General features: G+C 32.0%; 1 protein-coding gene across 1 annotated transcript in view; it reads right to left on the reverse strand.

Annotated features, from left to right (window-relative positions):
• LOC114333551 (aminopeptidase N) overlaps positions 1-11,139 on the reverse strand; it is a 136,445-nt gene extending 125,306 nt beyond the window's left edge. Inside the window, exon 1 of the mRNA XM_028283440.1 lies at positions 10,925-11,139. Coding sequence (XP_028139241.1) covers positions 10,925-10,958 — 34 coding nt within the window. The 5' untranslated portion in view covers positions 10,959-11,139. The remainder of the gene's footprint in view (positions 1-10,924) is intronic.
• Positions 11,140-16,189: the final 5,050 nt, after the last annotated feature.

Raw genomic sequence — 16,189 nt, forward strand, 5'->3', positions numbered from 1 at the left:
GTCAATACGGATGGAATGGCCATGTCCATGGACGTATAAATAAAGATATATCTTTATTTATACGTCCATGGCCATGTCCCATTCAAATAGTGAAGCAAGATTGACACCAACATATAAGAGAGAAGTCCTAGAGAGAGACAGACAAGGTGTTGGAGAATTTGACAGGCCGTGTAATTTGAGTTGCCTATATAAATGGACCCGATTGAATCAGTATTTACAGTTCGTTGAATATTTTAACTTATATTTTAACTTGGCTAAGGCCTAATGCTGATTGGCAGTACATATTTCAAAATTTAACCACTTTTTTGTATTTAGGGGATAAATAGAGTACACAGTGCCATACTTGGTGTTTAAATACTTTTCAGAATTGTTATTTGTATTTATCAAAACAAATACCTACTTTCCTAAAGTATTTGGGAGTTAAATAATTTTAAAACTATTTAAATACTAAATTAGTGACTGTTTTATATAAAGTGAAGAAGTAGTCCTTGATTATGTTTTTATGTTACTTTTATATTTAGAATTTTACTTTTATATTTCCCCGATTTAAGTTGATATAGGCAACTCAAATTACACGGCCTGTCAAAGTTTCCACCACCTTGTCTGTCTCTCTCTAGGACCTCTCTCTTGTATCGTGGCTGCATTAGTTGTCTTTGTGCCTATTCCATCCGTATTGACAGTTCATTGATTATAATACATATTACACATAATAATATGTAGTTTTGTATGTTATATTAATAAAACATTTTTTAGATGGGTGGTGGTAAGTAGCATAGCTATATGTATGGGCCATTCCACGAACATACGCCTGTTTTGAATTACTTCGACAACGAATATTTTACTGTGCAACATAAGAAGTACGAAAGTAAATGGCGCTAATAATTATTCCAATAAACAACAATGTAATTTGCAATTTACTTTCGTTCTTCTTATTTTGCACAGTAAAATATTCGTTGTCGAAGTAATCCAAAACAGGCGTATGTTCGTGGAATAGGGTATAAAAGCAACTCCAAAATTCCTTAACCAGATGGAAACAAAATAATGTTTTTGGACATTTCCCAAATACCTTAACATTATCAAACAATAATGGATAATAAAATGTTACAAGATAAATGGGCATCTAAACATAAGAAAATAGGTAGCAAACATTTCCTCGTGTCTGAATATGTTAATATTATGTTACGTCTTTTTTATATTTTAACCTAATAATAAATTATTTATATTATTCGTTCTTTTGTTGTTACATACCACCAAAAATGATAAAAGTGCTGCACATTCCACGAAAAACATAATAAGTATAAGTACCTACATATTAGTATTTTTGATTTTAAACTTTTTCTTCTATTTTTTTGGATTTTTGTGCTAATTAAATTGTTTTCTCCATTTAAAACACACATAATAAGTGTTAAATGAATTCTAGTTTTTTGTTAGCAGACTATTGATTTTTAAGGGAAAAATTGATATAACTACCAATATAAGAACCAATTAATATACCTATACCCAAGAAAATCTCAAAATATATTGCAAAACCTAAGTTTTTGAAACTTTTATTAGCATTGAAGTTGGATTTATAGTTTGACGTAGCGTAGACGTAGACGCAACGGAGACGCAGTGGAACAGATAAACACCGAATTTTTGTGTACTCGTGTTTATAAATGAACGTAAGCGCCTGACGGAACGTAAGAGAAACGTAGCGGAACGGAAGAGATGACCAACTTTCATCTTTTGCAAGCAAGCAAGCAAGCAATTTGATTTAACCCGACCTGTGGGAATGTCCACCCTCTCGAAAGAGTACATTCGGGTGTAACAATTCATTGGGGCGAGGTGTTTTGACCCGAGTGAAAACAGGGATCACCCCACCTCGCTCCAATGCCCCAGGCCATCCCTTTCCCCCCCCCCATAGCACGCTGATGCGCGATGAGGGCACAACTATCGTAGCCAAATGCTCTTCACAATGGAATCCTGGGTAATAAGATTCCATGTGGTACCCTAATCGAATGCAAAAATCTTAGGCTCAGCGTGATGCGCTCTATGCCTTTATCGTCTTACTTACTTAACCGCGGTACTAAAAATTGCTTGCTTGGGCCCCAAGTCATCGTGCTGAGCCCTATTGGGCTCCGCCCAATGACTTGTTGCTCGAGTTTTTATGTGTTTTTTATGGTTTTTTATATTTTTTTGGGGGCTTACGCCTTTTTATTTTTTATATATATTTTTTTGGGGGCCTGCGCCCTTCTATAATTTTCTAAAATTGTCTTACCTTGGAGGTGATCGTGGTGTTGGATCTCCGTATGTAACGCTATCTTCGGCACTTGTTTTGAGCTACGAACAGACTACTATCACTTTTCACTTTTGATCACTTTATTCCACTATTTGCTGTTTCGGTCTTCTATGCTTCCATCGGTGGAACTCATCATACCTTAGCATCTCTCGCAGTATATGACTTGGGTGGTGCTCCAGTTCCGCGAATTTGACCCTTGCTTTGTCTGTCATGATTTCGGTGACTCTCACCTGTTGGAGTTCTCTGAACAGGAATCTTTCTGCGACGTATCTTGGGACTCTGGCGGCTTCTCTCAAGCTGCTGTTGTGGACCGCTTGGATCTTCTTTTTGTGGGTGTTACATGCTTGTCCCCATGCGAGAGATGCGTATGTTAATACCGGTAGTATAATACTGTTTATCAATCTTAACCTTGTTTTTAGTCTTAATTTGCTTTTTCTGCCTGTAAGTCCTCTTAATGTTGCTTTTGCTATGTTGGCCTTATGGACTGTGGCTTCTACATGTTTTTGGAAGGTTAATCCTTTGTCCATGATGACTCCTAGGTATTTAGCTTCGTTTTTCCACTCGATGGGGGTGTTCTGTACCGTCAGCTGTTCCTCTGGTTGTTGTCTTCCTTTCTTGTATAGAACCGCTTGTGTCTTTTCCGAGTTGATGGCTATCTTCCATTTTATACTCCATTCCTCTACTTCTTGTAGTGCTGTTTGCAGGTTGGTCACTGCTATATCTACATTTCTGTGTTTGGCCGCTATCGCTGTATCGTCGGCGTATAGGCTCATAAGGGTACCTGGTGTTCTAGGTACGTCAGCGGTGTATATCGTGTACAGCAGGGGTGACAGGACCGCTCCCTGGGGTACTCCAGCCTCCGGGTTCCCGAGTTCGGACAGGACTTGTCCTATCCGAACCCTGAAACTCCGGCCGCCCAAGTACGATGAGATTAGCCTCGTCATAGCCCCGCTGTACCCGTAGCCCCTCATTTTGTATAGAAGCCCCTTATGCCATACTCTGTCGAATGCTTTGCTTACGTCCAGGAACGCTGCTCCAGTGTACTGCCTGTCGTTGAATCCAGCTGCTATGTACTCGGTTAGTCTGAGTACTTTCATCTTTTGCAGCGCGTTTCTTCCGTCGGGCCAATCATGAGGCAGAATTTTGTTCTGTCACTCAAAGTGGACCCGCCCCCTCATCCCTTTTGTAAAAAGTTATTTGTCAACATATTCGAATTTTGTTAATTATTTGTTAAATTCAATGGGTGTTAAGTTATTAATTTAATAAAAATATATCATAGTGTAATTTCAATATTTCAGATAAATATAAGTTGTTTATTATCCTGTTAATTCGGGGTTATCGGTTATATCCACACACATACAATAATAATTAAATCCAACGAATATTTTAAAGACCATTAAATAATGAAACAACATAGTTGGAAATTCCATGGCAGCAAGGAGCATACCTACGTTTATTGCCTAATCTATTGTAACACGCAAAACAGATAAATATTTTTTCGTACTTCCGGGCCTAAAGTGACAACTTCACTCCCTTGTGACAGGTACTAAAGTGTCACATTTAATCCCTCCGGGATTAAATATTGACGAAACTCCCGGAACGATTAAATCACAAACAAACGAATTTAAGGGATATTTTATTGAAAAAATTGATTTCTTAAAATTTCTGAATATAAACAAATTTCCAAATTTACCTTAAGCATTAAATATTTATCATCCGGAGCCTCCCGTAAGAACTGATCTACCTGCTCAGACGTGAGAATTCTTGACTTCTTTGGCTTAAATCCCTCATTTCTTCTCTTCAAAAAAGCTAATAATTTTGGAAATTTACTTATATCAATATCTTCTCTAATGTTAATAACCGATTTCAGCATTGAGTAATGTGCCCAGAGAGTTGAGGCACAAACCGCTTTTGATTTATCATCGAAGTAGACTAACAGCGCATTTTCAGTAGGTTGTCTCACATTTTTTAAGCGGCACCACTTTTTAAAAGCATCGTACTGCTGCTCGTATAGTTTTCTAGATTTCGGTGGTAACAATTCTTCACCTACTTCGGCTGCTCTTTATCAATATCAGATACACCTTCTTCACTCATGATACCAATAATTATCAATAACAATGTTTCTTTACAATGACACTAGTAATGACAATGTTTCTAAATTATAACTGTCACAACGCAATGTTACTATGGTAACTTATTTTAAAGACAGTTTATTAAATGAGTTGAAGAGAGAAAAAACTGATTGAAATTATTGAAATAATTAATAAAATCATACCGGAAGTACGAAAAGTATCGTATATACCTTGCGACTGAAGTACATTTAATCCTTCAGGTAAATTATGGCCCTCCCTGCGGTCGGGCCATAAACTTTACCTTCAGGATTAAATGTACTACTTCAGTCCCGCGGTATATAATGTACTATATAAATAATAGTATAAATAAATAAACACAAAGTTTGTTTACGGTAATTTATAGGCTGGGTGTTGTTGAATTAAGTCATTGTTTCTACTCATGCGCAAGCGCAAAAATTCCGCTACGTCGAATTATAAACTGACATATTATTTTCTTACGTCTCCGTTGCGTCTACGTCTACGCTACGTCAAACTATAAATCCAACTTGACTCTTATGACAATTTTAAAACTGTCGTACGGATGACGTATTCCCGCCTTTAAAAAGCCAGCCTTTGATTGGTCTACAGTTATGAGACAACCTACGCCCTAATCTATTAACCTTGATACGAGGTATTCTCATGTTGTCCATTCTCGTCACATGCTGATTCCACTCTCGTCTTCTCTGTCTTCCCCACCGTACTATGTCTTTTATGTTACAGAGATCTCGTATTCTGTCGTTCGGTATTCTGTCTCTATTGACACTTCGATGTCAGTCAAATAATCTGCTATGCAGAAGACGCAATTCTTAAAGTGAAGATAATTTACAACGTATGCTGCACCAATTTAATATAATCGCCAGAAAATGTAATATGTTCATTTCCCCAAAAAAGACAAAAGTTATGATTATAAGAGCTAATCTACTATACTAAATTTACAATCAAGATGCAGTAGAAATAAACAAACCAAGACGCGTTAAATGCTACTAGGAGCACTCCCAAATCATAATTTACAGTGTATATACAATACACTGTAAACCCCAAATCATGATTTCCAAAGTTTATACATTGTAAATTATGATTCAGGCGTGCTCCTAGTAGCATATAACGTGTGTTGGTTTGTTTATTTCTACTGCATCTTGATTGTAAATTTAGTATAAGATCTAAATTGGAACTGGAAGGTCAGATAATAGAGCAAGTGATGGCGTCTAAATATATAGGCATTGCACTATCTAGCTACGGAAAGCTCTAAACAGAAGTGGAATATTAATAAAATAGAGCAAAGAGAGCTGGGAGATACTCAAATGAAAAAATATAGAGAAATAAAAACAGAGATAGATATCGGGAATGAAATTAAAGGCAGAATTACCAAAACAGTTATTAGACCAATAATGACATATATGTAGCAGACGCAAGACCCGATACAGAGAAAACAAAAAACGATAGAAACCACAGAGATAAAAGCCCTTAGAAAAATCGGCAAAATAAGACACTATGTGACAGAACTACACCGAGAGAACAATTTCTTTTCTCCTAAAACACCGATTTCTTTGAGCAATATTTCTTAAAAGTTAACATATCCTATTAACTTAAACATACCGGTTCACATATAAAGAAACAAGTTTTTTAAACACAACTCAATAATTTCTTACAGATAATTTCTTCAACACTAAGAAATGCATTAATGGTTACATTTAATTTTCTTATCCTAAAGTTTTTATTTCTTAAATTGAAAACTACAAATATTTTGCAGTATAAGAAATATAATGTTAAGTTAATCCATATTTATATTTGTGAACAAGAAATTTTCTTGCAATCAAATAAATATTTTAAACCACAAGAAATAATTCTTCAGAAATACCCTCTGTAGTAACTGTGGTTATAAAATAAAAACTTTGTCATTAATGCCGAAATGTTACTTGCAAAGAGATTTTCTTCCACAAAAGAATTGCGCAGATTAACTATTTATGATTTAGTCGTCAGTGTTTGTCAAGATGGCGTGATATGTTCATGTTCATATGGATGTTGGATTTATTGGTGTACTTTAAAAATTAACGGATATTTTGAAGGTACGTACATATAGAGGTATTAAATAAAAGTAAATTGAGTAATTTAAGATGTAATAATAATATTGTTGCGTATCTGAATGGTTAAAAAAGAAACATAATAGTATCTTTATATGCTTTTTAGGTATAATGATGGACGACTCTGAAATAAAGGAGCTTATTATTCTAACTGGGAAATATGCCACAATTTAAAGCTGAGACAGAATGATATAATATATAGCTTCAGAACAATATTAAGAAAGGAGTTATTAACCAACTGCGGGGCCTTCCAGAAATGGTAGAACTTCATACATGTAAGTACCTTTTTAAAAATGTGTATACTTATGTATCAACTATAATAGGTTTCTTGAATGTATCGTCTTCTATAAAAATATACAATACAACGCTATATCAAACATGGCGAGTGCAACGCTGTGGATTTTTTCTGTTAATTTATTTGAGATAAAGAAATCAGTTAGTCTAAAAGAAATATATGTTTATGGTTAAGAAATGTTATTGCCGAAAACCGTGAATTAGTTAATATGTATTAAATGACTTAGATGTAAACTAATAATACTTTCCCGTAATAAAATTTCTTAATGATTAAGTATGCTGTCTCTTTTAGATTATAAAAATTAAGAAAATTACATATTATTATGTCTGCTTCAATGTTTTACATTGGTTGTATTTTCCCTCTTGTTTTAGCTAAACAATGTTTATTATGTGACTTAATATTATACAGATAAATAATTATTATTTCATTAACAAAAAGAAAAAAATAAACAAATATGTGTAGGTTAAATAGTGCCATGTTTGAACTAACTATGATTGATTATTATTAGTATTAATAGTTCTTATGTGGGGCCGTGTATTTGTTTTTTTTTTGCATTTCCTAAATTTGTCAAAATAAATATCTATATCTTTATAAAAAAATTTTATTAAAGTAAGTTTACTCTTTCTACATAACGATTTTGTTTTAGTGAATTGCTGATATACAAAGTGCTATTAACAAAAGAAGGAAAATTTGAGGAAGTTGGATTTTCCTCTCCATCCTTTTATTGTTGTGGAGAAGCCAGTGGTTTAAGAGTGAAGAAAACATTTGTATGTAATAATAACGTTTTATATTTTGTTTTATTAATAATAAATAATGATTTTACCTTAACACAATGATTTATTTCGCCATATGTAATATCACTTTAGTTTCAAGAAATATTAACTAACTCTTAAATATACGTTTATCTCTGCGAAATATACTTCTTAACATTAAATAAATTAATTATTAATAGTAAAATAATAATATTCCTTACTAAGAAATATTATTGCTCAGAAAGAATAGTTTTCTAATGTGTAGAAAATATAATTTTATGATTAATAAAATTAATTAACATCAAGTGTAATTTCTTTCTGATAAATGGGTTTGAAGTTTGCCAGAAAGTGATGGTTCAATCATGTTTAAGATATATTTCTTTGGCTATAGTAGAATTTATTTGAAATATTTTAGAAAATTATATCTTACATACAAAGATATATTTCTTAGGCAATATGCCAAGTCGATCTTTCTTAAATATTAATAAAGTTTCTTTATGTCAAGAATTTTTTTCTCTCGGTGTAGTAGCATATAACGTGTCTTGGTTTGTTTATTTCTACTGCATCTTGATTGTAAATTTAGTATAAGATCTAAATTGGAACTGGAAGGTCAGATAATAGAGCAAGTGATGGCGTCTAAATATATAGGCATTGCACTATCTAGCTACGGAAAGCTCTAAACAGAAGTGGAATATTAATAAAAGAGATATACTCAAATGAAAAAATATAGAGAAATAAAGATAGAGATAGATATCGGGAATAAAATTAAAGGCAGAATTACCAAAACAGTCATTAGACCAATAATGACATATATGTAGCAGACGCAAGACCCGATACAGAGAAAACAAAAAACGATAGAAACCACAGAGATAAAAGCCCTTAGAAAAATCGGCAAAATAAGACACTATGTGACAGAACTAGAAGTACAGATGATATACAACGAAGATAAAAAGTGGAGAATATCAAGGAATGGACAAGAAAAAGAAAAGTAGAATAGAACGATCATATAAGCTGAATGACAACAAAGAGATAAAGACGACGAGAGACGGTTCCCCAATAAGAAGACGATTAGTGGGAAGATCAAGAAATCGAGGGAACGACAACTTACTGGATGCACATTGAAAAACAGACAGAGAATGGGTCGTTTAGACACATCGATAAATCAAACAACTTATCGATATCAATCGAGTTGTTGCAATTTATCATTGTGTGTAAACGGTGCATCGCAGCGACTTATCGAAGTTGGAGTTGGATTGAAGTTGGTATCGGGTTGCATCAACTTATTGTAACTATAGAGTTGTTTTAATTTATCGTCGTGTCTAAACGGTACAGCGATTTATTATTGGAGTTGGGTTGCATCAATCAACAATAATATAATAATTTTATCAACTATAAGAATTATATGTACAGGGTGATTGATTAGTGTGGTTAAGCTCCGTAGATCCGTTATAATAATAGATAGCAATAAAAGTTAATAACAAAAATTGTAGCCAACTTTGAGATTCACGTTTCAAAATTAATTAGAATGTTACAGAGGGTTCGATAGCATAGTGGCAGACCAAACTTATGTTTCTTTAGATGGAACACCCTATTGTATTTTATTTTATATTTAAAATCTTCTTAACTTCGCCATTACAAAAGTATAAAGGATTGTTATGTTATACAGGGTATTATACAAAGTTATAAGTTATAACGAAGGCGAAGGATTTCCTGGCTGAAAAATCTACGAACGTGGTTCAACACAACCACTACAAATCTTTTCAGAGCAGCAGTGTGCAAAGTGCAGATTGCCATGATGGTCGCCAACATCCGATACGGATAGGCACTACAAGAAGAAGAAGATACGTTATAACCAATTTTTTATGACAAATTGTAACAAGTTAACTCATTGTATAAATAAAAATAAGCACAAAAGCAATGGATTATTTATGCCATATTTTTTTATTTATTATCAAAATTTTCATAAATTATTCTTCTTCTTCTTCTTTTTGTATAGACATGACTGTCTATTTTTTCAATGTGCCTCTAGTAAGTTGTCGTTCCATCGTTTTCGTGGTCTTACCACTGATCATCTTCCTATTGGGAAACCGTCTCTCGCTGTCCTGACTACTCTGTTGTCATTCCGCTTACGTGGTTATTCCATTCTGTACTTATGTTTCTTACCCTGTCTTCTGTCGTATATCTGCACTTCTAGCTCTGTCCCATAGAGTCCTACTATCGATTTTTCGAAGGGTTTTCATCTCCGCTGTTTCGAGTAATATTTTTGTCCTCTCTGTGTCTGGTCATGTTTCTGCCACGTATGTCATTATTGTTCTGATGACTGTTTTGTAAATTCTGCCTTTCATATCTTTTCCGATATTTTTATTTGTCCATATTGTCTCATTCAGGCAACGGTTATTGAATGAGTTACTTACACTACGAAGCATTTGTAAATTAACACTTCGAAATACACTTTTTATTCTATTTTTCATCTCATATTTTATTGTTGGAGGCATTTTATAACCTTCATTCTATTCTAAAAGTAACCCCAAAAAATCAGTCCAGTTTATTAAATTCTGGTGATCTGGGTAGCCACGCTACTGCTACTGGTCCATTGAAAAATGAAAATATCTCTAAAACTAATAAATTTAGACATAGGGAATGTTGTATAAAAATTAAAGTACTGTAATGGTACTTTTCAATAGTGATATAAAATACAGGGTATCCCATTTAAATTTTACTGAGAAAATAATGTACTTGAGTTTTAACTCACCCTGTATTAGATATAAAGTAAATCAGCAATATCAATCATTTTTAGAAATTTTAACAATAAATAAAAAAATATGACATCAATAAACCATTGCCGTTGTGCTTATTTTTATTTATACAGTGAGTTGAACTTGCTAATATTTTCATATTTATAAAATTGGTTATAACTTTGTAAATACACTGTATAACATACCCAACCTTTATATTTTTGTTATGAAGAAGGTAACAGGATCTATTTGTTAGGATGAAAACTCGTTATAATGTATTGAAGGGTGTAAAGTGTACACAATACTCCCCTCTTCAACTTGTTGTGGTCAATCACATCGCGATAAATCACAACAACATATCATCTAAACAGCGTTTCAATCATCAACAAATCACAGTAACTTGTCATCACAATAAGTTGCTGTAACTTATCGCTGTGTCTAAACGACGCTTTACGTCTACAAAAAAATAAGAAGACTTATATATTTTTATCGTAGGTACAATTATTAAAAGAAAACGAGAAATAGATATAAAATACAAATAAGACTCAATAAGCAGAAAAAGAGTCAAAGAAGTAGAATGTTTATGAATTCAAAATTTAACATACTATGACTCATAACCTAGGGAAATATCATGAAAAACAGTTTAAAATTTGCACAATTTGTAGCACTTACCAACATATTTCTGCACTAACCTCTGCGAAAACATAAATATGACACTTAAACGTTTCCTTATCACGTATTTCGTCCTTTAGCAAAAATGCATCTTATCGATTTAATACTGGTTTAACCTTGTCATGAATACGTACATAGTATTTTTCATATGCTATAGTTTACAAACAACGAATACAAATGCAAATGGATTAGAGAACCTGTTACAGAATTCGAAATGATTCTTTGATCGGTACTGAATGGGCGACCTGTGTTTACAAAAAAGTAAACTACCAATGCCATTAAAAATACTAATAAGACCAATAAAACTCAACCAGAAAAGCATGGGTATTTCCTTAATTTTGATAGACGCCATATTTAGTGTTTATAAAATGAATTAATTGAAAAATCGAATAATCAAATGACAATTAATTAAAATAAAATGACTTCTTAAAATACTATAAGTATGATTTATTCCACTTAACTCAACTTAATTAAGCTTACCAAATTAACGTTAAATTTACTATTACATCCGTTAGTTTTGGCAAATAGGGGAGTGCATAATATAGATTTTCAGTTCAGAAAAAATCAAACACGACAGAACTTTTTGTAATTTTAATAAGAAATTTTTAATAAACAACATATCAAAAAGTTCTACTCGAGAAGTGGGTGTTTCATTTTTTATTAAACAAAATGAACTACGAAATTAGATGTTTTTTATAACATAGATAACTCCGAAAATATAAATTTTAGAAAAAAACTGACTTTGACCATTGAAAAATTCAGAAAATTTTACAAAAAAAAACCTTATATAAAGAATTTTCTAAAATTAAATCTGTATCTTCTATAATTTTTTATTTTTAACGCTAAAGTCACCCTTCTCACAAACATTGGCGCACTGTAAACTAACGAACAGCGAAGTGCACGGTTGAGTTATTTTAATGTAATTCTTTAACTAATGAATCAAATGAAATTTTACAAATTGAACATGAAAGAAGAATAATTAAGCTATCTTATGGTTATAATAGAAAGAAATAAAATGTATGAGCATAAGTACGGTGTGGGCGGAAAGTGAGCCTTACATGAATTTTGTTTAAAAATGATTTAAAAATGTGTAACTAATACAATTTTCCTTATAAAGCTCTCAATTTTGCACACCTTACCTTTCAATCATCTTACTAAATGATGTTTCATTCAAAAATTTAATTCAAATGATATGACGTCTCAAAAAATGTAACTTTTGAAATCTTCGTAGTTTTATAGAATTACCACCACTTTAAGACGGTATTACTCAAGTTTGAACAGATATATTACAGTTTTATAGGTGCTTTTTTAAATCTTAGGATGTAATCTTTAAAATGCACTGAATTATTTTACTTTAGAAATGAAATATACTATTTATTTTTAAGAAAATTAAGAAACATAACAAAAATGTAATACAAAAACCGAAAATTACCAGCTAAAAAAATGTTTATACAAAGTGATCAAAACTTCTTTCTGTAAAACTTACCTAAAATAGATTTAATAATAAGCTTCAACAATAATAAATGTTCAGCAAAAAAAATTTTTTTAGGTCTTAAGTATATCTGCGTAACTTGGAACCTATTGATAACTTTTTTATTATCAGTTTTAAGAAAAAAAGTTATTCTTTATAAAATACTCTGCATCGCATATAATCTAAGATGCAACCATCAGATATCACATTTTATGAATTTTATACGAGGTATGTCAAAAAATATGAATTTCATTTAAGAGTAAAGTATCATTAAATTTCACAATATCGAAAATTGTTATTAAGAAAAGTTGTTTGGAATTAAAAAAATTGTTTTAGTGTTCAATTACATCTTTCTAATTAAAATATTATGAATAATAAAGGCACTTAACTCTTAAGAAAAATTCATATTTTTTATATACCTCGTATAAAATTAAAAAAGTTTAATGTCTGATGGTTGTATCTTAGATTTTAGATAATAAAATAGTTATCATAATTGTAAGAAAATGATGATGAGTATCCGTAATTTGAGAAAAAATTGAAAGTGTTTTTTTTCGATTAGAATGATGTAATATATTTAGATATAATTTCTAATTTCAAACAACTTTTCATAATAGCATTTTTTAATATTCTGGGATATAAAGGTACTTTACTTATTAACGAAATTCATATTTTTGACATAACTCGTATAAAATTGATAAAATTTGATATCTGATGGTCGCGTTTTAGATTTTTGACTATCCAGAGCATTTTATTAAGAATAACTTTTTTTCGTAAAATTTATAATAAAAAAGTTTTCCATGTGGCTCCAAGCTACGCAGACACACTGTAGAAGAGCTTCTGTACTAGAATTTTCAAATTACAATGCCATATTCTGATTCAGCATAATCAAAACAAAATAGAAACATATTTGATCAAAGTAAAATGATGAATTTAACGATATTTTTAAAATTATTTAAACGAAATAATTGGTATTGCTTAAACAATTAATAAACAATTAGCGGCCAAATCTGCGAGTAGAACTTTTTACGTTAACATGTATATAAACTAACAAAAACAATTTTAGAAAAATATAAGCTTGTTTGAATTTTTTCGAAACAATGCATGTTTTCGTTCTAATTACACTCGCCTAAAACTATTATCGACAATATAATACTTCTATGGCCCATTAAATCTACACACAATTAAACTTATTGTTCGTCCGCTATAACTTTTCCCATGCGTCACGATTCATTTTCAAACAAATTAAGTCAAAACATAAAGTGAAACGTACGTCGATGTGTATAGCGTATAGTATACAGTATACACAATGTATATACACACCGACGTACGTTTTACTTTGTGTTTTGACTTAATTTGTTTGAAAGTGAATCGTGACGCATGGGAAAAGTTATAGTGGACGGACTATATATGGCATCACCATGTATTTCAAACTAATACTTATTTCTTTTGAAAAAACTTGTTACCCCAGTTTCACACACTAAGAATTTTAAGATGGCATTCCAATGGTGGCTCAAGTAATCCTATGGTAACTTTCACATTACACCGAACGTTCCAACCGCCGTTCCAAACAGGGCCTATTTTACCACTAGGCCCATGAGGCACCTGCCTCGGGCCCGAATTTTAAAGGGACCCGGAAAGATCACTAAAAAAATAATTTATTGCAATAACAAAATAAATTTTCAAAATTCTTTTGTTTCATTCATTTAAAATCGCGTTGAACCAATCAAGCGAAGATTCAAACCAAAAAAAGGATGACGTCAGTTGAAGCAAATGATTTGTTAGGGAAAATGAATACCTACGTTAAAATTTATTTTTATGACGATTTGGAATAAAATTTTGGACCGCATAAATGCAACCAGTAAAAGTTAAAATAGTGTATGAACTTTACAATAGTTTAATCAAATTTGTACGACTTACAGAAAACAAGAGAAAAATTTTCAGAAATTGGAAATGAAGCTAAAAAATTATAGCCGATAAGCGTTTCGTATATAAAGATGAACTTTCCTGAGGACGGAAAACAATTTTTTGATGAAAATTCAAGAGTTCTCGAAACGATATTTTAGTGAAACTTTTAAAATAAATAGTTTTTTGCCTATTTGTGATATTTTAATAATTATACAATTATTATCTATACGAAACGATGCTTTTAATTCTGTAAACCAGAGGTCGGCAACATTTTTAAAGTAAAGAGTGAAATACTAAATTAAAAATTTATGGCGGGCGCTAACTATTTTTTGACCTAACAAATATATAAATATAAACGTATAAAAAATATACGTTTTGAATTTCTTGTCTAAATTAACAATAGTTTAAGGGCGCATTAAAATTTATTGAAGGGCGCAGTGGCGCCCGCGGGCGCCGCGTTGCCGAACTCTGCTGTAAACGATATTTTTAACATCTTGTTCACAGACAATAGTGAAACAGTAAACTTGTAGGTAAACTATTACCGAATATTATAAGAACGATATAGATGTTGATGATCGAGTGGAAGAAGTGGCACATTTTAAAGAACTTTGCAGCAGGAACACATCTAATATCTTACAAAATCCACAAAGTATGATGACCTTTTTGATTGAAAATAACATCATATCGACGTTTACACATGTAGAACTGTTGCTTACAATTTATTTAATTTAACTATACCTACACATTAGCAATAGCAACGCTTCAGGTTAAAGATCTTTCTCGGTACTGAAAAGAGTAACGTCATATTTAAGAAATTTTCTAAATCGACAAAGTCTGTTGTTTTTGGCTATTTTAATATAGAAAATAATATCCTATATACCTACCTATTACAAAAAATTGATACAAATCATGGTTGCTAAATTTGCAGTTACTAAAGCGTCATGGGGACCTATTAGGTTGTAAATATTTGGTTCTAAAACCAAAAAAAGTTTGGCTAAGTTTTTCAATTTAGTGGGGTTTTCAATTTTTAACTTAATTTTCCATTTCCAACAATCGTTCCAACAAATTTCCAACAAATTTTCCATTTCCGATTATAGCGCCATCTATCCAGAATTATAAAAAATGTCTCGAATAAAAGTTACTGATTTTTACGTTAGGAATCCAAATCTGCAATAAAAAATGGGGTTCCTATTTCAGATTTTAAAGTAACTCCCCATAAGGAGGGGGTCGTGTTTGGTGTCATTTGATAGATTTTTTAAAAATATTAAAAACGCATTTTTCAGTATTTTTACCTGATGTTTATTTCGTCCATTTCGTTTCATTTCGTTTATATTTAGAGGCCCGAAAATTGTATAGTGCCTCAGGCCTGATTTAAAGTAAAACAGGCTCTGGTTCCAAAGGTTCCATAATATAATTGCTCGAACCACCATTGGAATTTCAAGCGTTCTAACCCTCGCACGTTTCAAATTCTTAGCATTTGGCCACACGGGCGATTTTTTACGGCCGCCGTAAGAGCCGTAAAAATCAGCGCGAAAATGGGTCCCACGGTGAGAATAGTAGATGGCCAGACTGTTGCTGCTCGATATTTTACAGTTCAGTCTGCATTACAGAGATGGCAAATAATGCAATAATTAACCATCTACCACAACAAAATGTTGGCAATTTGATTCTATAAGCTTGCGAACGCGAAGTATTGCGAGAAATGGGCAAAAATACGAACTAATAAACACAATAAAAATAATATAAAGTTGTAATAGCTGGGACACGTAATGAGGGGATTTTATGAAGTGCTAAGACTGATAATATAGCGAAATAGTGCAGTCACTGAAGGAGGATATGAGCTATTACCTCCGATTTCGTTGAACCTCCATAGATTTGCATGAAAATTG

Source organism: Diabrotica virgifera, chromosome 6 (assembly GCF_917563875.1).
Source record: "Diabrotica virgifera virgifera chromosome 6, PGI_DIABVI_V3a".
NCBI classification, from domain to species: Eukaryota; Metazoa; Arthropoda; class Insecta; order Coleoptera; family Chrysomelidae; genus Diabrotica; species Diabrotica virgifera.